This window comes from Lutra lutra, chromosome 18 (genome assembly GCF_902655055.1).
Source record: "Lutra lutra chromosome 18, mLutLut1.2, whole genome shotgun sequence".
Lineage (NCBI taxonomy): Eukaryota > Metazoa > Chordata > Mammalia > Carnivora > Mustelidae > Lutra > Lutra lutra.
In genome coordinates, this window is record NC_062295.1 from 16,419,455 (window position 1) to 16,442,859 (window position 23,405).

General features: G+C 37.8%; 1 protein-coding gene across 9 annotated transcripts in view; it reads left to right on the plus strand.

Annotated features, from left to right (window-relative positions):
- Positions 1-23,405, plus strand: part of LOC125091001 (phospholipid-transporting ATPase ABCA3-like) — a 186,545-nt gene that overhangs the window by 138,371 nt on the left and 24,769 nt on the right. For all 9 annotated transcript variants that reach the window (XM_047714346.1, XM_047714349.1, XM_047714348.1 and 6 more), the window contains 5 exons: positions 2,922-3,144; positions 6,921-7,073; positions 7,956-8,134; positions 21,455-21,580; positions 21,808-22,002. In XM_047714346.1, coding sequence (XP_047570302.1) covers positions 2,922-3,144; positions 6,921-7,073; positions 7,956-8,134; positions 21,455-21,580; positions 21,808-22,002 — 876 coding nt within the window. The remainder of the gene's footprint in view (positions 1-2,921; positions 3,145-6,920; positions 7,074-7,955; positions 8,135-21,454; positions 21,581-21,807; positions 22,003-23,405) is intronic.

A 23,405-nucleotide genomic window follows, 5' to 3' on the forward strand; every position in this document is an offset into this window, starting at 1 on the left:
AAGAATGCTGGACAGTAATTCAAATAATGTAAAGGTCTCCAGTAAAGGAAATATAAAAACTAGTTGTCTTAGTCAGCTCTGACCACTCTAACGAAATAGATATAGTGGATTACATAGCACAAATTTATTTTCTCACAGTTCCAGAGGCTAGGAAGTCCAAGACCAAGGGGCATTTGATTTGATTTTTCCAATGAGGGCTCTCTTCCTGGTTTGCAGATGACGCTCTTCTCACTGTGTCACACAGAGAAAGGAGAGAGGGAGAGGGAGAGAGAGAGCAAGAAGGAAAGGGAGAGGGAGGGAGCAAGAGCGAGAGCTCAAGAGCCTGCTTTCACCTTTCTTATTGTAAGGACACTATCCCATCACAGGACCCCACCCTCAGGGCCTTGTCTTAACCTGATTACATCCTAAAGGCCACACCTCCAGATACCAGCACAGTGGAGATTAGGGCTCAAAAATACTAAGCTTCCAGTGTTGAAGATAAAGGAAGCTGCCTTGAGCTGAGTGATACAAACAGCCTCTGGAGTCTTGAAAAGGCAAAAAATGGAATTTCTTCTAGAGCCTCCAGAAGGAATACAGTCATGTGGACTTTTTTTTCTTAGTCTAGTGAGAACCATTCTAAAACTATAAGATAACTTTGTGTTGTTTTAGCCACTAATTTGTGAATTTGGTACAACGGCATTAGAAAACAAATACGGAGGCTATTATATACCTATCAGAATAGCTAAAATCTAGAAAGCTAAAATACCAAATATGGATAAGAATTTAATGCAGTGGAGGGGGCAGTTATTACTGATGGGAGCATAAATTGGTCCAGTTACTTTGGTAAACAATTTGGCATTTTCTTCTAAAACTGAAGATATATATATACATATATATATACACACACACATACAATATGTATATATGGTGTATATATCTAAAACTTTTTTAGATATATATATCTAAACTTTATATATATTCTAAAACTTTGAAGATATATATATGATATATATATATAGATGATCTCCAATGCATATATATGTGCAGCAAGAGACATGTACAAAGAGGTTTTTAAGAATGCTATTCATAATAATAAACAATAAGCATGGCAAACAACTCAAGTATTTATCAAATATAACAGATGAATAAAAGTGATACAATAATAACCTAGAATACTAAAGAGCAATGAAAATGAACTGCCACACTAGGCAACAGTGGGGATGAATTTCACAAATACAATGTTAGCAAAAGAAGCCAGGTAGGAAGAAGTACATACTATATAGTTCCATGTATAGTTGAAAAATAGAAGTAGTATTTAGGGATGTTTTTGTTAAAACTGTAAAGAAAAGAAGGAAAGTAATTATCATAGAGGTTGGGGTAGTGTTGACCTTCACAGAGGAGGGAGATGTGCCTTGAGTTGCATTGGTGTCTTTGGTAATTTTCACAGCAGTGTTTGTTTTGTAGTATTTGAGTGATCTGTTCATCTGTATTTTGTACAATTTTGAATGTGTTACATTTCAAAATAAATTTTCACTTGATAATTATTTTTAGAGACTGTCTACAAAAGTTTTTTTAAGACCCAAGATAAAATAAATTACAATGCTCATTCTGGCTATTTATATGCCTGATTTAAAAGATACTTCCATGGGGCACCTGGGCGGTTCCATCAATGGCTTCAGCTCAGGTCATTGTCCCAGGGTCCTGGGATCGAGCTCCATATGGGGCTCCGCGCTCTGCAGAGTCTGCTTCTCCCTCCCTTTCCCCCTGCTTATACTATCTCTCTTTCTCAAATAAATAAATAAAATCTGTAAAAAAATAACAAAATATTCAACTGAATAGCTTATTGCTATTTTTGTTTATAGACTAATTTGGGGAATAGCTGCATTCTTACAATGTTGAGTCTTCCTACCTAAAAATGTACATTTTATAATTAGTGAAATCCCTAAACATCATAAATCTTTCAACCAAAAAAATACCTAGATCATTCAAAATTCTAAATAAGTTATTTACATTCACTGCATTTCTCTTGAGACTGAAAGTCTATGATGACAGAAGCAAAGTAGCCACTCCCATAATTCCCAAATATTTTCATCTATGCTATGTTTGTTTGTTTGTTTACTTATTTTTGCTGCTTTTTCTAAATATTTTCATCTATGCTATGTTTGTTTGTTTACTTATTTTTGCTGCTTTTTCTACTACCACTGAGAACCTGCTTTCAATCACTGCTATTCTCAACTTAATCCTACCATCCACTTCTCAAGGTTCTTGCTACATAATCATTTAATAGCTCAAAATAAATGATTCTGGAATATATGGAGAAACCACAGTTTTGACAACTTATAAGTTGTTGATTTCTGGAGATATATTTTCTGTAACAACTCTCTGTAACAGATTCTCTGTTCCCCTTCTTAGATCCCCTCTACTTTTGAGTTTCCCTGTGTGCTTCTCAACTGAGTGGCTGACATGGGGAAAGGAGGAGTAGGAAAACAGAGTAGAGTCAACAGGCAGAATCTAAAAATGGAGAGCCGTGAAAGGCACGTCCTTAGCATTACAGTTTACATCTGCCAGAATGTAAATCTTAAAAAAAAAAAAAAAAAATTTTTTCTCCTAGGTGATCTCATTTCTGGGAATACTGAGAATTTGGTTTATTTATATAGAGGAAGGAAAAGAAAGAATATACTTTGATCTTGTTCAAGGAGAACCAAATGAAACTTTCAAGTAGATGAAAACAAGGAGAATGGCAATTAGAGGAGATGTGTTCACCTGAGGGAGAAGCAGAAGAACCTCAATAGCCAGGCTCACAGACAAAATTGTTTGGTTAATAAAATATTTAGTGTTCTAACAAAGGAAGACTTTTCCCCTTTTCTAAGTTATTAGACTGAATTCGTAGTCATTGCATAGTTTTCTCCACTTTGACTTTACTTGTGTACTCTCTGTCTCAGGTGGTGTTCCTGTTATCTGGATTGGATGAACTGACCAAGAATTACCGCTTTCTAGACACATTGATCATCTTCATGCTGTTTGGCTGGTCTGTCATTCCCTTCACGTACCTGATAAGTTTCCTTTTTTCTAGTCATACCAGTGCCTACATCAAGCTTGTGATGTTAAACTACTGTGCAGGAGTTTTCGGCATAGTACTGGAGGTAGTAGTAACTACAACGTCAGGTAAGGACATCACACCATTTCCCCCATAAATAAATATGGTCTTGAAGATAAGAACAATACAAAGTTATTTTGTTCTGGATTTCTGGGAAAACTTACACTGCTTATAAGTTAATAATCTTTTGTTAAGTGTCACAGATGTTATAGGCATTATGTTGGGGGCAATGCAAGACAAATTAAGACACTACATTTTCACTAACCCAGTCCTTTAGTCCATTGGCCCAGGCTCAGTACAATATTTATTATTTCATTTTCCTCCTTTGACTTTAAGATTATGGAGAGATTGATTGGACTGGCAATGATGGCAAAGAGAAGTTTCATAGAGCACAAATGTTGCCACTACTTTATTAAATGACCCTATGAACATTAATTAGATCTGTTTTATGTAATTCAGCCATACTAGGTCTTGCAAAGACTGAGAGGAAGAGGCTTCTAACTCATTTACTGACCTTGGGCCTTGCCCTCCCACAAAAGAATTCCCTGACATAGTTGGAAACCTCTTTTAATACTCCTTGCACACCTCTTCAATGAGTAATATTAAGCCACATGAAGAAGAATTGATCTCTGAATAATAGACTAAGAAACATGTAGAAGAATTTATACTGTGGTGCTCATTTACTGAGTTAGTCACATTGCTGTCAATTAGTTTCTGTGTTAGTTTTCTATTGCTGCAGTAGCAGGTCACTGCAAACTTAGTAAATTATACAAATGTATCATCCTACAGCTCTGTAGATGAGAAGTCTATCAGAGGGTACATTGGGCTAAAATCAAGTTGGCTGGGCTGCAAGGCAGCATCCCTCTCAGAGGTCTTTTTATTTTTATTTATTTATTTTTATTATGTTCAGTTAGCCACCCTATAGTACATCATTAGTTTTTGATATAGTGCTTGGTGATTCATTAGCTGCATATAACATCCAGTAGTCATCACAAGACGTGCTCTTCTTAATACCCATCACCCTGCTACTCCACGCCCAGGCCCCCTCCCTTCTGTAACCCTCAGTTTGTTTCCCAGAGTCTATAGTTCCTCAGGGTTTGTCTCCCTCTCTGATCAACCCACCTTCAGTTCTCCCTCCCTTCCCCAATGGTCCTCTGTGCTATTCTTTATGTCCCACACATTAGTGAAACCATGTGATGATTGTCTTTCTCTGCTTATTTCATTTAGCATAATCCCCACCACTTCCATCCATGTCGATGTGGATGGTGGGTTTTCAACCTGTCTGATGGTTGAGTAATACTCCATTGTATATATGAACCACATCTTTTTTATCCATTCATCTGTTGAAAGGCATCTCAGCTCTTTCCACAGCTTGGCTATTGTGAACATTGCTGCTATGAACATTGGGGTGTATGTGCTCCTTCTTTCACTACATCTGTATCTTTGGGGTAAATACCTAGTAGTGCAATTTCTGGGTTGTCGGGTAGCTCTATTTTTAACGTCTTGAGGAACCGCCATACTCTTTACCAAAGTAAAGCTTGCATTCCCACCAACAGTGTAAGAGTGCTCCCCTTTATCTACAACCTGCCAACATTTGCTTCCTGCCTTGTTAATTTGTGCCATTCTAACTGGTGTAAGGTGGTATCTCAGTGTGGTTTTGATTTGAATTTCCCTGATGACTAATGATGATGAACACTTTTTCATGTGTCTGTTAGCCATTTGTATGCCTTCTTCTTCTTTTTTTTTTTTTTTTAAGATTTTATTTATTTATTTAACCAAGAAATAAACAGCAGTGAGAGAGGGAATACAGGCAGGGGGAGTGGGAGAGAGAGAAACAGGCTTCCTGCTGAGCAGGGAACCTGGTATGGGGCTCAATTCCAGGACCCTCGGATCATGACCTGAGATGGAGGCAGATGCTTAACGACTGAGCCACCCAGGCACCCCACTTCTTTCTTTTTTTTTTTTTAATTTTTTTTTCAGTGTTCCAAGATTCATTGTTTATGTACCACACCCAGTGCTCCATGCAATAGGTGCCCTCCTTAAAACCCACTACCAGGCTTCTTTGGAGAAGTGTCTGTTCATGTCTTCTGCCCATTTTTTTACTTCGTTATCTGTTTTGGGGGTGCTGAATTTGAGAAGTTCTTTATAGATCTTGGATATCAGCCCTTTGTCTGTAGTGTCATTTACAAATATATTCTCCCATTCTGTGGGTTGCCAACATTCCCTTTCAAATCAATGTTACACCTAAGGCCCTAGTCAATGTAGTAATAGGTGAGAATAAAGAATGTGAAATTAGAAAAGAAACTGAACTCATTATTCAGAGATGATAAGAAAATCAGGAAACTATTATCAGAAATATGGAGAATATAGAGAGAGGCAAACCAAAACAACAGATAGTAATTCTCCTTTTCTCTAAATCCTACAGAGAGAGTTAATTTTTGGTCATTACACACAAAATGGCCACACTTGTTTATGATTGTATCCAGTTTGGTTGATTGGTATTCTACTCCTATTGCTTTGTACACATGCCGATCTGGAAGATAAGTATTTTTAAACATTATCCATGCATTTACAACCATTTTTTCCTCAGTTTTTGTATCCCTCCACACCCCATTCATATGGTATCTTTAAACAGTTTGTCAGCTAAGGAATCATATTACTTAAAAATTTTTAAAAAATTTTCTTATTTATTGCATAAATTGATTTTTGTTTTTGTTACATGACAAAACTGAATCAAAACCAGTTATATTAGCATATTACTTTTCTTTATGTAGGAAGATTTTCCTCTACTCCTTAGAAATAAGAGGATAAGAAATAAGGGGCGCCTGGGTGGCTCAGTCGGTTAAGCTTTAGCTCAGGTCATGATCCCAAGGTCCTGGGATCAAGCCCCACATCAGCCCTCCTATTGAGCAGAAAGCCTACTTCTCCGTTTACATCTGCTGCTCCTGCTGCTTGTTCTCTCTCTTTCTGTCAAATACATAAATAGATTTTTTTAAAAGAAGAAAAGAGAACATTTGTATTCTATGGAGAGAGGCTAAATACTTATTAACATTAGCTCCTTGTTATTTTTGGCATCTATTCAGGGGGCCAGTCAGTGTCCAGAATTCTTTCTGGATACTAGATTATTTGCGTATACACCAGTTGTTACCCTCTTTGAGGCAGGCTTGATATGACTTTACCACTTAGAAAATTTATATCTTAGGAACTTCACTCATTCTCTGTCCTCCTTGGTTGACCATCTCACTTTTATCAAAGTGTCTTACAAAGATGTTTTTTGCCCAGGCATATCATCTTATATTTATTACCAACAGTCTGAGCTCAGTCTTGAAGTCCAACAATGACCTTTGTTAACTTGTAATTGTGTTGCCTATTCCTTCATATATAGTCTTCAACTATTATACACATTAAATTAATATTTAAAGAAACCTCAGTGAGCTTTAAACTTGGTTCTCTGAAGATGTATCTCCTTTCAGCTGATAAAATATTTGTCTCTTTCCTACTATTGTCATATGCTGACTTTCCTACCACAACTTTGTTTCTTTATTCATCCATGATAAGAAAAATGATAAGATAAGAAAAATGAGAAATTAGTATGCATTTCCTATTCACATCAGGTGACAGAGGACAGGTTATATGGACATCAACTTTGCAGAGGATTTTCCAGTGCTGTAATTATCAACATAAACTATGCTACAAAACATATACTTAGTGGCAAGAAGTAAGAGTTTTGTGAGGATAATATAGCTTTGTAATTTTCTCCACTTAATTCATTGGAGACATTTTGTTTTCCTGGGGCAATTCATTTTGTATAAAGCATGCTAATGTTATCTTTTTAATCACAAAGGACCTGATTCTGAGAGCCTTCTACTTGATTCATTGATGGTGTTACCCATATATAACTTTGGGATGAGCATCAGTAAATATTTTCATAACCAAAATATAAGGCTGCTGTGTTCCTCAAAAGACGTTCCTGCCTTCGTAAATTGTAGTAAAGCAAGTGAGTATCTGGGACTTGTCAGACACCACTGGCCTATTACTTATTTGACATACATAGCTCTACCTTTATTATTTTGAATCTTCACAATGACCATCAAGTTATGTGTTGTTATATTCACTTTGAGGAAACTAAAGTTTATATAAAATTGAATAACTTACTCTGTCACACAATTTGTACGAGTTAGAGCTAAGATTCAAAACTTTAGCATAATGCATTTTCTCATGGGATAGAATCTCCATGGATGAATGGATAAAGAAAATGTGATACATACGCATATATGCATATACTATATACACACATATACACACACATACCCACACACTCACACACACACACACACATATATATATGAATTTAGAACCTTGTAATTATTACTTTTTTCTCATAAACAATTGAAAAAGTGTCAGCCGTTTAGCACTTCCAACTTAGTTTAAATGTTAGTATTCCCTTATAGGTAAGAATGTTTGCATATGTAGCATATTCCAGGTGATTCTACTGCCACTGCTCCATATTTTCAGACCCACCATTTGAAGTAGTTTCAAAGGAAATGTATTTTGGGGCAAGGAAAGCCTCTGTTGCTACCCACTACTCTGATTAGTGTGAACAGGCATTCACCCAAAGGTTCTGGCTATATGGCAGCATATTGATAATGGATGCCTAGAACTATAGCAAGACAAAATTCATGGAATTAAAGGATCTTGAAGATATTTTGCATGACATATAAAGTCATCAAACATACCACTAAATATACCATTTTGTGCTTATTTGATAATCATTCTATTTGATTCTGTGGTACTTCCAGTTTGTTGACATCTTAGAGTTTTCTTATTGAAATAATTTTTTTAAATAAACCTATATCTTTTTCTTTGTCATTGACATCAGTAACTCAGATGAATGTATATGGTTTGGAAAAAGATGCAATAGGAAAATTTTTAATTGCGATGGCTGTTTTGGGATTTATTTTCTTCGTCTTGATTTTCCTTATGGAGACCACCTCATGGAAAGTGAAAACCTTTGTGTTTCACTATATTTTCTTTGGTATCTACAAGAAATTTAATAAGGTAAGTACCTGGCTATGGATCTTAGGGATATCTCTAAGACCAAAAACATGTCTCCACACATGCCGAATTCCGTTATTGAATATAGAAATATAAATCAGTCTGTGTTGATTGAAATCCATGTTAATCAAAGATCTTCATCGTAATTTGAACTTTGTGGTTTCTAAACATTCTGAGCTTTGCCAGTCAAAATATGGTATTTTTTATAGTTTTATTATAATAGAAAGCTTTCCTTTGAACATCTCTTATCAGAGGGCCATTTCCTCCCAAAGTGCTCATGCACCCTAATTTGGTCCCTAGCTATTTAACACACTCCCAGGTGGTATTGATTCTGCCAGCCTACAGAATGCACACTTGATAGTAAGGCTCTATAGCACTTGCTCTCAAAATCTGGCATTTACCAGATTCTCCTGGAAGTCTTCTTAAAATACAAGTTGCTGGTCTCTGCTCCATGAGTTGCTGATTTTGTGGACCTTAGGTAGGGCCTGAACTTGCATATGTAATAGATTTTCAAGTGGTGCTTCTGCAACTCCTTCATGCTTTGAGAACCACTGTCTGAAGTGTTTTCAGAAGAAAAAATATTTTGAGGCAAAAGGAGCCTCTCTGTTATCAAAATAGATGAAATTGCATGACTGTCCCATAAGCTTAGACTTCAGTCCAAAGTCTTACTATGCCAATGTGGTCTTTCTTCACATTTGCCAGTACAGGTCTGACTCCATAGGTAATCAAGACACAATGTACATGAGTAAGGTATGAATGATAGCACTAATGGAGGCATAAAAGGCAGAGAATATCCCAGAATTGCCTCCAGAAGTGGGGAAGATGCTGAGCAAAGTCTCAGCTAAGGTGTCATCGGTAGAGCCAGCACCTGGTGTCCAGATCTTAGAGTGTCTCCTATTCAGCTGAGCCATTAATCTGCAAGATTACATAGGGAATTTCTCAGTGGGTAGGAAAAGCCCAAGAACTGAAGGGTCAGGTCAAGTGAACATGCAAAAAGCTTGTTAGCACCAGCAAAGTCCAACACCCAAGGCTGAGGTCATACATTCCAAAGATATGCCTCAGGTACCTACTATGTACCTGGTATCATACTAGATGTTGGACAGGTCTCAGATTCCTGGGAGAGGCCCAGGAGGAACAAACAGATTCCCAGACTTGGAAGAGAGAGTAAAGGAGACCTCCACAGAGATGCAAGAGAAAGGGTTTCAAGACAGGGACCAAATCAGAGTTCAGACAAATACAATCCAAAAAAATATGTGCTCTAATAAACAGAAACCCAAAATACTGTAAATGCATCTAGGTGTCACAAAACCAAGCTTTGGGCATTGGGTGACACTTGAGAAAGTGAGTCCAAGGCATAGAGGTCAACTTATGAACGGACAAGGAGCTGGAAAACATTCAAGGAGCTATTATTATGTCTGGAGCCAAGGTGTTGAAAGGCAGGGCAGGATGACTGCAACAAATAATACATTATATGTCAAAAAAAGAAAAAAAAGTGATGTGGCTGAGCTGGGAAAGGCCTCCAAAGTGCCATGCTAAGGATCTTGAACTTCATTCTGAGGGCAGTCGAGTTTTGGGAATGAGGAATTTAAGGGCAAAATTATATGGATTTGGGATTTTCTTTGAGGGAAAATTTGTAATAAGAGTTTCAAATTATATAACATTGGAGTGTGCAGGTTTTCTATTCTTTTCTCATTTTGCATTTTTCAAGGAATGTGCCGGTTTCATCTAAATCATCAAATGTATTGACAACAATCTGTTCACAGTGATCTTCTGTTTTTTTTTTGTTTTTGTTTTTTTTTTAATTTTTTTTTTAATTTTTTTTTCAGCATAACTGTATTCATTATTTTTGCACCACACCCAGTGCTCCATGCAATCCGACCCTCTACAATACCCACCACCTGGTGCCCCCAACCTCCCACCCCCCACCCCTTCAAAATTCTCAGATCGTTTTTCAGAGTCCATAGTCTCTCATGGTTCACCTCCCCTTCCAATTTCCCTCAACTCCCTTCTCCTCTCCATCTCCCCTTGTCCTCCATGCTATTTGTTATGCTCCACAAATAAGTGAAACCATATGATAATTGACTCTCTCTGCTTGACTTATTTCACTCAGCATAATCTCTTCCAGTCCCGTCCATGTTGCTACAAAACTTGGGGATTCATCCTTTCTTTCTTTCTTTTTTTTTTTTTTTTACAGCTTTATAAACATATATTTTTATCCCCAGGGGTACAGGTCTGTGAATCGCCAGGTTTACACACTTCACAACACTCACCATAGCACATACCCTCCCCGATATCCATAACCCCACCCCTTCTCCCAACCCCCTCCCCCCATCAACCCTCAGTTTGTTTTGTGAGATTAAGAGTCACTTATGGTTTGTCTCCCTCCCAATCCCATCTTGTTTCATTTACGCTTCTCCTACCCCCTCGATCCCCCATGTTGCATCTCCTCTCCCTCATATCAGGGAGATCATATGATAGTTGTCTTTCTCCAATTGACTTATTTCGCTAAGCATGATACCCTCTAGTTCCATCCACGTCGTCGCAAATGGCAAGATTTCATTTCTTTTGATGGCTGCATAGTATTCCATTGTGTATATATACCACATCTTCTTCTTCCATTCGTCTGTAGATGGACATCTAGGTTCTTTCCATAGTTTGGCTATTGTAGACATTGCTGCTATAAACATTCGGGTGCACGTGCCCCTTCGGATCACTATGTTTGTATCTTTAGGGTAAATACCCAGCAGTGCAATTGCAGGGTCATAGGGTAGTTCTATTTTCAACATTTTGAGGAACCTCCATGCTGTTTTCCAGAGTGGTTGCACCAGCTTGCATTCCCACCAACAGTGTAGGAGGGTTCCCCTTTCTCCGCATCCTCGCCAGCATCTGTCATTTCCTGACTTGTTCATTTTAGCCATTCTGACTGGTGTGAGGTGATATCTCATGGTGGTTTTGATTTGTATTTCCCTGATGCCGAGTGATATGGAGCACTTTTTCATGTGTCTGTTGGCCATCTGGATGTCTTCTTTGCAGAAATGTCTGTTCATGTCCTCTGCCCATTTCTTGATTGGATTATTTGTTCTTTGGGTGTTGAGTTTGCTAAGTTCTTTATAGATTTTGGACACTAGCCCTTTATCTGATATGTCATTTGCAAATATCTTCTCCCATTCTGTCAGTTGTCTTTTGGTTTTTTTAACTGTTTCCTTTGCTGTGCAAAAGCTTTTGATCTTGATAAAATCCCAAAAGTTCATTTTTGCCCTTGCTTCCCTTGCCTTTGGTGATGTTCCTAGGAAGATGTTGCTGCGGCTGAGGTCTCCAAGAGGTTGCTGCCTGTGTTCTCCTCAAGGATTTTGATGGATTCCTTTCTCACATTGAGATCCTTCATCCATTTTGAGTCTATTTTCGTGTGTGGTGTAAGGAAATGGTCCAATTTCATTTTTCTGCATGTGGCTGTCCAATTTTCCCAACACCATTTATTGAAGAGGCTGTCTTTGTTCCATTGGACATTCTTTCCTGCTTTGTCGAAGATGAATTGACCATAGAGTTGAGGGTCCATTTCTGGGCTCTCTATTCTGTTCCATTGATCTATGTGTCTGTTTTTGTGCCAGTACCATGCTGTCTTGATGATGACAGCTTTGTAATAGAGCTTGAAGTCCGGAATTGTGATGCCACCAACTTTGGCTTTCTTTTTCAATATTCCTTTGGCTATTCGAGGTCTTTTCTGGTTCCATATAAATTTTAGGATTATTTGTTCCATTTCTTTGAAAAAAATGGATGGTACTTTGATAGGAATTGCATTAAATGTGTAGATTGCTTTAGGTAGCATAGACATTTTCACAATATTTATTCTTCCAATCCAGGAGCATGGAACATTTTTCCATTTCTTTGTGTCTTCCTCAATTTCTTTCATGAGTACTTTATAGTTTTCTGAGTATAGATTCTTAGTCTCTTTGGTTAGGTTTATGCCTAGGTATCTTATAGTTTTGGGTGCAATTGTAAATGGGATGGACTCCTTAATTTCTCTTTCTTCTGTCTTGTTGTTGGTGTAGAGAAATGCAACTGATTTCTGTGCATTGATTTTACATCCTGACACTTGACTGAATTCCTGTACAAGTTCTAGCAGTTTTGGAGTGGAGTCTTTTGGGTTTTCCACATAGAGTATCATATCATCTGTGAAGAGTGATAGTTTGACTTCTTCTTTGCCGATTTGGATGCCTTTAATTTCCTTTTGTTGTCTGATTGCTGAGGCTAGGACTTCTAGTACTATGTTGAATAGCAGTGGTGATAACGGACATCCCTGCCGTGTTCCTGACCTTAGCGGAAAAGCTTTCAGTTTTTCTCCATTGAGAATGATATTTGCGGTGGGTTTTTCATAGATGGCTTTGATAATATTGAGGTATGTGCCCTCTATCCCTACACTTTGAAGAGTTTTGATCAGGAAGGGATGCTGTACTTTGTCAAATGCTTTTTCAGCATCTATGGAGAGTAACATATGGTTCTTGTTCTTTCTTTTATTAATGTGTTGTATCACATTGATTGATTTGCGGATGTTGAACCAGCCTTGCAGCCCTGGAATAAATCCCACTTGGTCGTGGTGAATAATCCTTTTAACGTACTGTTGAATCCTATTGGCTAGTATTTTGGCGAGAATTTTTGCATCTGTGTTCATCAAGGATATTGGTCTGTAGTTCTCTTTTTTGTTGGGATCCTTGTCTGGTTTTGGGATCAAGGTGATGCTGGCCTCATAAAATGAGTTTGGAAGTTTTCCTTCTATTGCTATTTTTTGGAACAGTTTCAGGAGAATAGGAATTAGTTCTTCTTTAAATGTTTGGTAGAATTCCCCCGGGAAGCCGTCTGGCCCTGGGCTTTTGTTTGTTTGGAGATTTTTGATGACTGTTTCAATCTCCTTACTGGTTATGGGTCTGTTCAGGCTTTCTATTTCTTCCTGGTTCAGTTGTGGTAGTTTATATGTCTCTAGGAAAGCATCCATTTCTTCCAGATTGTCAAATTTGTTGGCGTAGAGTTGCTCATAGTATGTTCTTATAATTGTCTGTATTTCTTTGGTGTTCGTTGTGATCTCTCCTCTTTCATTCATGATTTTATTTATTTGGGTCCTCTCTCTTTTCTTTTTGATAAGTCTGGCCAGGGGTTTATCAATCTTATTAATTCTTTCAAAGAACCAGGTCCTAGTTTCGTTGATTTGTTCTATTGTTTTTTTGGTTTCTATTTCATTGATTTCTGCTCTGATCTTTATGATTTCTCTTCTCCTGCTGGGTTTAGGGTTTCTTTCTTGTTCTTTCTCCAGCTCCTTTAGGTGTAGGGTTAGGTTGTGTACCTGAGACCTTTCTTGTTTCTTGAGAAAGGCTTGTACCGCTATATATTTTCCTCTCAGGACTGCCTTTGTTGTGTCCCACAGATTCTGAACTGTTGTGTTTTCATTATCATTTGTTTCCATAAATTTTTTCAATTCTTCTTTGATTTCCTGGTTGACCCATTCATTCTTTAGAAGGATGCTGTTTAGTCTCCATGTATTTGGGTTCTTTCCAAATTTCCTCTTGTGATTGAGTTCTAGCTTTAGAGCATTGTGGTCTGAAAATATGCAGGGAATGATCCCAATCTTTTGATACCGGTTGAGACTTGATTTAGGACCAAGAATGTGATCTATTCTGGAGAATGTTCCATGTGCACTAGAGAAGAATGTGTATTCTGTTGCTTTGGGATGAAATGTTCTGAATATATCTGTGATGTCCATCTGGTCCAGTGTGTCATTTAAGGCCTTGATTTCCTTGTTGATCTTTTGCTTGGATGATCTGTCCATTTCAGTGAGGGGAGTGTTAAAATCCCCTACTATTATTGTATTCTTGTCGATGTGTTTCTTTGATTTTGTTATTAATTGGTTTATATAGTTGGCTGCTCCCACGTTAGGTGCATAGATATTTAAAATTGTTAGATCTTCTTGTTGGACAGTTCCTTTGAGTATGATATAGTGTCCTTCCTCATCTCTTATTATAATCTTTGGCTTAAAATCTAATTGATCTGATATAAGGATTGCCACTCCTGCTTTCTTCTGATGTCCATTAGCATGGTAAATTCTTTTCCACCCCCTCACTTTAAACCTGGAGGTGTCTTCGGGTGTAAGATGAGTTTCTTGTAGGCAACATATAGATGGGTTTTGGTTTTTTATCCATTCTGATACCCTGTGTCTTTTGATTGGGGCATTTAGCCCATTAACATTCAGGGTAAGTATTGAGAGATATGAATTTAGTGCCATTGTATTGCCTGTAAGGTGACTGTTATTGTATATTTTCTCTGTTTCTTTCTGATCTACTACTTTTAGGGTCTCTCTTTGCTTAGAGGACCCCTTTCAATATTTCCTGTAGAGCTGGTTTGGTATTTGCAAATTCTTTCAGTTTTTGTTTGTCCTGGAAGCTTTTAATCTCTCCGTCTATTTTCAATGATAGCCTAGCTGGATATAGTATTCTTGGCTGCATGTTTTTCTCATTTAGTACTCTGAATATATCATGCCAGCTCTTTCTGGCCTGCCAGGTCTCTGTGGATAAGTCTGCTGCCAATCTAATATTTTTACCATTGTATGTTACAGACTTCTTTTTCCGGGCTGCTTTCAGGATCTTTTCTTTGTCACTAAGACTTGTCAATTTTACTATTAGGTGACGGGATGTAGACCTATTCTTATTGATTTTGAGGGGGGTTCTCTGAACCTCCTGGATTTTGATGCTTGTTCCCTTTGCCATATTGGGGAAATTCTCTCCAATAATTCTCTCCAATATACCTTCTGCTCCCCTCTCTGTTTCCTCTTCTTCTGGATTCCCAATTATTCTAATGTTGTTTCGTCTTATGGTGTCACTTATATCTCGAATTCTCCCCTCGTGGTCCAGTAGCTGTTTGTCCCTCTTTTGCTCAGCTTCTTTATTCTCTGTCATTTGGTCTTCTATATCGCTAATTCTTTCTTCTGCCTCATTTATCCTAGCAGTGAGAGCCTCCATTTTTGATTGCACCTCATTAATAGCTTTTTTGATTTCAACTTGGTTAGATTTTAGTTCTTTTATTTCTCCAGAAAGGGCTTTTATATCTCCCGAGAGGGTTGCTTTAATATCTTCCATGCCTTTTTCAAGCCCGGCTAGAACCTTGAGAATCATCATTCTGAACTCTATATCTGACATATTACCAATGTCTGTATTGATTAGGTCCCTAGCCTTTGGTATTGCCTCTTGTTCTTTTTTTTGTTGTGAATTTTTCCGCCTTGTCATTTTGTCCAGATAAGAGTTTATGAAGGAGCAAGTAAAATACTAAAAGGGTGGCAACAACCCCAGGAAAATATGCTTTAGCCAAATCAGAAGAGATCCTGAATTGTGAGGGGGGAGAAAGGGGATAAAAAGGGGTTCAGAAAGAAAGAAAAAAAAAACTATTAAAAAAAAGAAAGCCGATAAAGAAAAAATATAAAAAGAGGAAAAAAAATATATATATTAGATAAACTATTTAAAAAACGTTAAAAAAAGAAAACGGTAAAAGTTAAAAAAAATTTAGCAGAAGAAGAGAAAAAGAAAAAAAAATTGAAAAAGAAAAAAAAATTAAATTAACTGCAAGGCTAAAAAAAATCATGGGGAGAAAGCCATGAGTTCCGTGCTTTGCTTTCTTCTCCTCTGGAATTCCGCCGTTCTCCTTGGTAGGTGAACTTGGTCCTGGCTGGGTTTCCCGTAGATCTTCTGGGGGAGGGGCCCGTTGTAGTGATTCTCAAGCGTCTTTACCCCAGGCGGAGTTTCACCGCCCTTACCCGGGGCCGCGCTGAGTCATCCGCTCGGGTTCGCTTTCGGGAGCTTTTGTTCCCTGAGCGCTTTCCGTAGAGTCCGGAGGACAGGAATAAAGATGGTGGCCTCCCGGTCTCCGGCCCGGAGGAGCCGAGAGCCCGGGGCCCCACTCCTCAGTGGGCCCTCAGAGAACAGCGCCAAATGACTCCCGTCACCCTGGCCTCCGGCCGCGCTCCGAGCTGACCGAGCCTGCGACCGGTTCAAGGCAACCCAGAGCTGAGAGTCACTCCTCGGCTCTGTCTCTGCAGCCGGCTTCCCCGTTCTAATACCGGTAAGCTCTGCGACACTGAGACACCCCCGATCCTTCTGCGATCCTGCGGGACCTGAGGCCGCGCTTACCCCGCCTGGGCTTCACCCCAGTTAAGCCTCTGGAGCGATGTCCCTCAGCGGAACAGACTTTTAAAAGTCCTGATTTTGCTCCGTTGCTCTGCCGCTCACCGGGAGCCGGCCCCTCCCCCCGCGGTCTATCTTCCCGTCGCTTTGGATTCACTTCTCTGCCAGTCCTACCTTGCAGAAAGTGGTTGATTTTCTGTTTCTTGAATTGCTGTTCTTCTTCTCTTCAATCTCCCGTTGGATTTGTAGGTGTTTGCAATCTTTAGATAAGCTATTTAGCTGATCTCCCGCTACCCGAAGTAGTCTCAGCCTGCTACTTCTCCGCCATCTTGACTCGGGTCCCCCTGGTTTTTTTTTTTTTTAAGATTTTATTTAGTTATTTGACAGACAGAGATCACAAGAAGGCAGTGAGGCAGGCAGAGAGAGAGAGGAAGGGAAGCAGGCTCTCCGCTGAGCAGAGAGCCCGACGCGGGGCTCGATCCCAGGACCCTAAGACGATGACCTGAGCCGAAGGCAGAGGCTTAACCACTGAGCCACCCAGGCGCCCCTGTTCTTCTGTTTTGTTCTTAATATCTGTTAGTATTTGTAGTTTTTCTGCTCCCCCAACCTTGTTTTCTTAATTACTCTTGGTAGGTGTTTAACCAATTAATCTCTCCGAAGAACCAACTTTTGAATTTTTTACTTCTCTGTTATATGTTTTGTTTTCTATTTTATTGATTTATTTTCTTACCTTTATTTTTCTGTCTTGCTGTCTTGTGAGGCCATAATAGCTTAGAGAATAATAGCTATAAATAATGCTACAAAACAGAAAATTACAGATGAATTGTGCTTATGGACACAGATGCAAAAATCCTTCACAAAAATGTTAGTTTGAATTCATCACCTGGTAAGGTTTATTACAGGAATGCAAGCATAGTGTAACACTTTATTTTTTCTTAATTTTTAACTTAAATTCAATTTAAGTCAACAGTGTAACACTTTAAGTCACCATACTAATAAAACATAATTCACTATATTAATAAGAAAAATCAGAAAAATAATTACAATCCTGAGAGATTCAGAAAAATGATTTGATAAAATTGTATTTCTTATAAAATTCTTTAGCAAACCAAAACCAGAAAGGAACTTCCTTAATATGGTAAAAAGTAACCACAAGAAAAATCTACATCAAATAATATGATTGTTTTAAAAGATTTCATTTATTTACGTGACAGAGAGAGAGCACAAGCAGGAGGAGTGGCAGGCAGAGGGAGAGGGAGAAGCAGGCTCTGCACTGAGCAGGGAGCCCACTGCAGAGCTTGATCCCAGGACCCTAGGATCATGACCCAAGTTGAACAATGTTAGATTAGTTTCAAGTGTCAACATAGTAAGTTCACAAGTTTATATGTTATGCTATGCTTACCACAAGTGTAGCTATCATCTGTCACCATACAACACTACTGCAATACCATTAACTATATTCCCTATGCTATACCTTTTATTCCCTTTTATTCCATTTTTAAATTCCATTTTTATCCAATTTATTATAGGTATTAATGCAATAGGGCAAGAAAAAAAATGATAGGCATAAAATTGTAAAAATTTAAAAATTCATTATTTACAAATGACAGCATTGTGTACATAGTTAAAGGAATGAAGTGTTAAAATTAATATTGCTAAATACAAAGTCTGTATAGAAAAATCAGTTATATATCCATATATAAGCCACAAACAAGTGAAATGTAAAATGTTGTTATTCAAATAACATAAAAAGAAAAAAATATCTAGGAATAAGTCTAACAGAATTTATACAAGACCTTTATATGGAAAAGTACAAAACACTATTGAGAGATTGAAGAAGACCTATAAATCAAGGAATACCATGTACTTGCTTTGGAAAACCCAATATTGGGAAAATGATAGTTTTTTCCCAAATTGATCTAAAGATTCAAAACAATTCCAATCAAAATGCTAGTGGGTATTTTTGTGTGTGCATGTTTATATGTGGAAAATGATCAGCTGAGTCTAAAATTTGCATGGAAATGCAAAATGTCAAGGATAGCCAAGGAAGTGTTGAAGGAGAACAAAAGTAGTGCACTAATACTACCATATATAAGTATTTTTTGTAAACTGTAGTAACTAAAACAGACAAATAAAACAATGTATTAGAAAAATAATTTTCCTTAAGGGGTGGTTATTTGTAGTAGCTTGGAATTTTTCATTTTTAGAAATGCAAGTTCTTGGGGGCACCTGGGTGGCTCAGTGGGTTAAAGCCTCTGCCTTTGGCTCAGGTCATGATCTCAGGGTCCTGGGATTGGGCCCGTGTTGGGCTCTCTGCTCAGCAGGGAGCCTGCTCTCCTACCCGCCGCCGCCTGCCTCTCTGCCTACTTGTGATCTCCGTCTGTCAAATTAAAAAAAAAAAAGAAAAAAAAAAGGGAAATGCAAGTTCTTGGGCCCCACCCCAGACCTACTAAAATCAGAAGCTTTGGTTTTATTTTATGTTTTATAAGCCATCCAGCTGATTCTGACACATGCTAAAATTCAAGAACAAATGGAATAGAATTTCTAGAAATAGATGCACAAATATGTGGTCACTGATGTATGACAACATTGACACATAATGCAGTGGAGAAAGGATATTCTTTTCAATTAGCGGTGCTGATCCAGTTGGTTATCCACATTGAGAATAATGAAGTTAACTCCTGTCTTACTCTGTATAAATCATTTGTAACTTACAACTTTTCTGTAGATCTAAATGTGAAAGGTAAAATAATAAACTTTTAGGACAAAAACATAGCAAATACCTTCATGATAGTGAGGGCATCATTATCAAAAGACATCAAGTGAATGAAAAGGCAAGTCACCAACTGGAAAAAGATTTTTGAATTGTTAATCAGTAAGAAAAAGACAGAAAGCCCAATTTAAAAGTGGGCAAAAGACTTGGGACACTGACTTTACAGAAAAGAATATCCAAATATGCAATAAATATATGTAAAAATTCACAACATCAGTAGTCATCAGTAAATGCTAATAAAAGCCACTAAAGGACACCAAATCAGACTCATAAAAATAGTAAGTGCTGAGGCTGCAGAATGACTAGAAATCTCAAAACACTGGTGTTGGGAATATAAACTGATAACTCTTTAGTAAACGGTCTTGCATTGCCTTCTAATATATTGTCTTCATATGTTTATGAAAATGAGCACATACTGAGACCCAGAAGCTCCCCTTCTAGGTATAAATCCAACAGAAATGCACACTCATGTTCACCAAAAGACATTTACAAGAATGTTCACACAGCATTATTCATATAGACCCCCTTTAAAAAAGAGAGAGAAGCAGACCATATGTTTGTCAGTCATATAATGGGCATTAGGGGAAAGAAGGGAAAACTAAAGTGGGGGAGAAATCAGAGGGGTACATGAATCATGAGTGATTATGGACTCTGGGAAACAATCTGAGGGTTTCAGAGGGGAGACAGGTAGGGGGGAATGGGTTAGCCTCATGATGGTTATTAAGGAGGGCATGTGTGGTAATGAGCCCTGTGTGTTGTACACAAAAATGAATCATGGGATGCTACATCAAAAACTAATGATGTACTTACTGTATGATGACTAACATAATATAACAAAAGAAATGTCTGTTCTCACAATAGAATATAGCAACAAGAAGAAGCAGGCTATAACTCATATGGAACAGCATGGCATAATAACACAACTATAATATTGCCCCAAAGAAGCCAGACACAGAAAAGTTACATAAAGTAGAATTCTGTTAAGAGAAAGAGACAGTCAGACCAAGAAATAGCCTCTTAACTATAGAGAACAAACTGACAGTCACCAGAGGGGAGGTTGGTGGGTGGAATGGGTGAAATAGGTGAAGGGGATTAAGAGTACACATCACAATGAACATAAGTCATATGTAGAATTGTCAAATCACTATATTGTACACCAAAAACTAATTTAAAACTGTGTGTTTACTGGAATTAAACTTAATTTAAAAATTAAAAAATAAAGTAGAATTCCGTTCATATAAATTTCAAAAACAGACAAAACTAATATATAATATTTGGAGTTACAAGTCAGGATTCCAGTTACTGTTGAGGTAATGCTCTGTTTTCTTTATCAGGGGTGATTACATAAATATGTTCACCTTGTGAAAAATCATTAAGATGTGGGTTTATGATTTATGCACTTGTCTGGATATGTTGTGCTTTAAAAGTTTAGACTAAAAGTGGCATTAAAATTATTCAGCATATTTTGCACTAAACTACAATAAAATCTGTAGTTCCTAGAATTGAACCAATGTTAATTTCTTTATTTTGATCAGTGTACCATGACTATGTAAGGTGTTAACCTTAGAAGGCTAAAATGCATACTGGAATTATCCTCTGTTTATAATTGTCCATAAATCAAAATTTTTTCAAAACAGGAAGTTAAAAATTAAAGTAGAATAATGGACAAAGCTTAGATTATTCTTTCATACTCTTTCTACCATGTGGAATGCCCTGCCCTTTTTTCTCCCTTCCCATTATAAGTCTCCTAATTAACTCCTATTTATTTTTTTAAATTCAGTTTATTTACCTTGTGAAATGGTCCTTGGATTCCACTCTTCCTCTCAGAAAAGAAAGAGTTAATCTTCCCTATTCTTAATTCTATTGATATCTTATAAAATAAATGTAATTAGCAAATAGTATTTGGTTATAATTTATAGTGTGTGTTGTGGTTCCAGTTTTTTTCCCAAGATTTTATTTATTTATTTGAGAGAGTGAGAGAGAGAGAGAGAGCATGAGAGGAGAGAGGTCAGCAGGAGAAGCAGACTCCCTGGTGAGAAGAAAGCCTGATGTGGGACTTGATCCCGGAACTCCAGGATCACGACCTGAACTGAAGACAGTCACTTAACCAACTGAGCCACCCAGGAGCCCATGGTTCCAGTTTTTGATTAAGTGTCCATTTTGATAGGAACAAGCTACTTGCTCATGGGCAGGAGTATAGTTTTCAAACTTCGGAAATAGGGGATATGACAGTGTGACAGGTATGTAGGAAGTTTTTTGGGAATGATTTGAAATTTCTGTTCTGACATCTTTGAGATAAATCCCCAGTTAAGCCTTCCTGAAGCCAACCAGTTATCTAGACCTGATGTCTAAGAAGTCTCCATTTCTGTGATGCTGTTTTTGAAAATATAGGAAATAGTGTCCACAGAATTATCTGGGGAATCTGAAGATGATGATGTGCAATATGAGAGAAACAGAATCCTGGAGCAACCTCAGGAATCCCTGAATTTCACAGTACTTATTAAGGAACTCACAAAGGTAATATTGTTCAATGGCCAATTTATGATTTCATTCCTATTAAAGATCATGTCATTAGCATCAAGGGCTCACTGTGGTCTTCTGAATCTGTGTGTATTAGTCCAACAGAGTAGGAGAGTTTTTGTGAAGTTGTCTGAGGTCCAGAGTGGTCCATAGGGGTCTGATGTATTTTTAAAATTTAACCTATAAATATCCTTTGCTATATTGTGCTTTCTGTATTTTTTAAGATATACTTTACATGTCCAGCTGTTTTGGCTGTCAGAAATATCTCCCTTGGAATCCAAAAGAAGGAATGCTTTGGATTGCTTGGATTAAATGGAGCTGGAAAAAGTACTACCTTCAAAATATTGACTGGAGAAGAGACTGCTACCTCTGGGGATGTGTTTATTGAGAACTTAAGTATCACCAAAAATCTTCTAGAGGTAAGACATGATTACTATCTGAGATGTGAGTAGCATGATTACTTGGGGGAGAGATAAGAGGAAAGTAGTGGAAAGTGATAGGTAGGAATCATGGCAGGTATCGATATTGATACTGTTGACTCAGCCAGTGGATTTCAGAGGGAGAAATACATTTTTGAGGGAAGTGATAGGATAATAAGAGCAGCCTTACTCTGAGAATCTAAGACAAGAGTGTCTTTACTGTTCTTTGAAACTACTGGAGAATGAGATGGTGAAATAGGAGGCTCCTAACTTTCCCTCATTCCATGGATACACTGAATAAATAGTTACACAGAGATCATTTCCTTCTGCAAGAAATCCAGAAATGAATTGGGAGATTCTTACACATCATACAATTGAGGAAATACATAAAAAAGGGTAGGATAAGTTGGAACACATTCTCTCTGTAAACCCCACCTACAACACAGTGTCTTACATTCAGGAGGGAATCCCCAATTCCCAGCTTCTGCCTGAGGACTGAAAACTTTAAACCATACGTGTAGCTTCTCAGTTTTTATGGCTTCCACCCAAGGGACTGGTCCCCAAATCTTCTAGCTCTGGGTCTGACAGGATGGCTCAGCACAAAGCAAGTAGGCCAACATACCCAGCTCCCAGTTTCTTGCAGGAGGGGCTAGACTACATATCTAACATCCCAACAAAAGTTGAACTTCAGATTAATCTGCATCTGGGAACTAATGGGTTAAGAAATTAGTACTCTTCCAGGAACCTGAATGAGCTTGTGGGCACTTCCTCTGCTTGATGGGATTTGATACACCCTAATCTCCCAGGATCACTAACATAAGCAATGGTTTTGACAAGCACAAAGTTTTAAGAGGTATGGAGAACCCCTGGCCAGATGATTTCTTCTCCTATGTGAGGCCAACTTATCTAGGCAGGGTAAGTTGGCTTTTTTATTTAATTAATTTATTTAATGCAATATAGAGAGGAAAAAGGAAGAGACAGTGAAATATATTATAAACAAAAGAGCAAGGTAAATATCCAGAAAAGACCATAATGAGATAGGTGATTTATCTGCTAGAGAGTTCAAAGCAGTGATTTTAAGTATGCTAACCAAGTTCAGGAGACCAAAGCATGATCTAAATGAGAATTTCAATAAAGAGAAGCATAAAAGTATCAAAAATCATATATCTGAAGAATCTAACAACTAAACTGAACAATTCAATAGAGGAATTCAGCAGTGGACTACATCAAGCAGGAGAAAGGGTAAGATTTCAAAGACAAGTCAGTGGAAATCCTCTGATCAGAGAAAAAGGAAAAGAAATGAAAAAAGTGAAGATAGCATAAGAAACATAAGGGACACTATCAGGAGGACCAATATATGCATTACGGAAGCTTAAGAAGGAAGAAAGAGAAAGGAGCAGAAA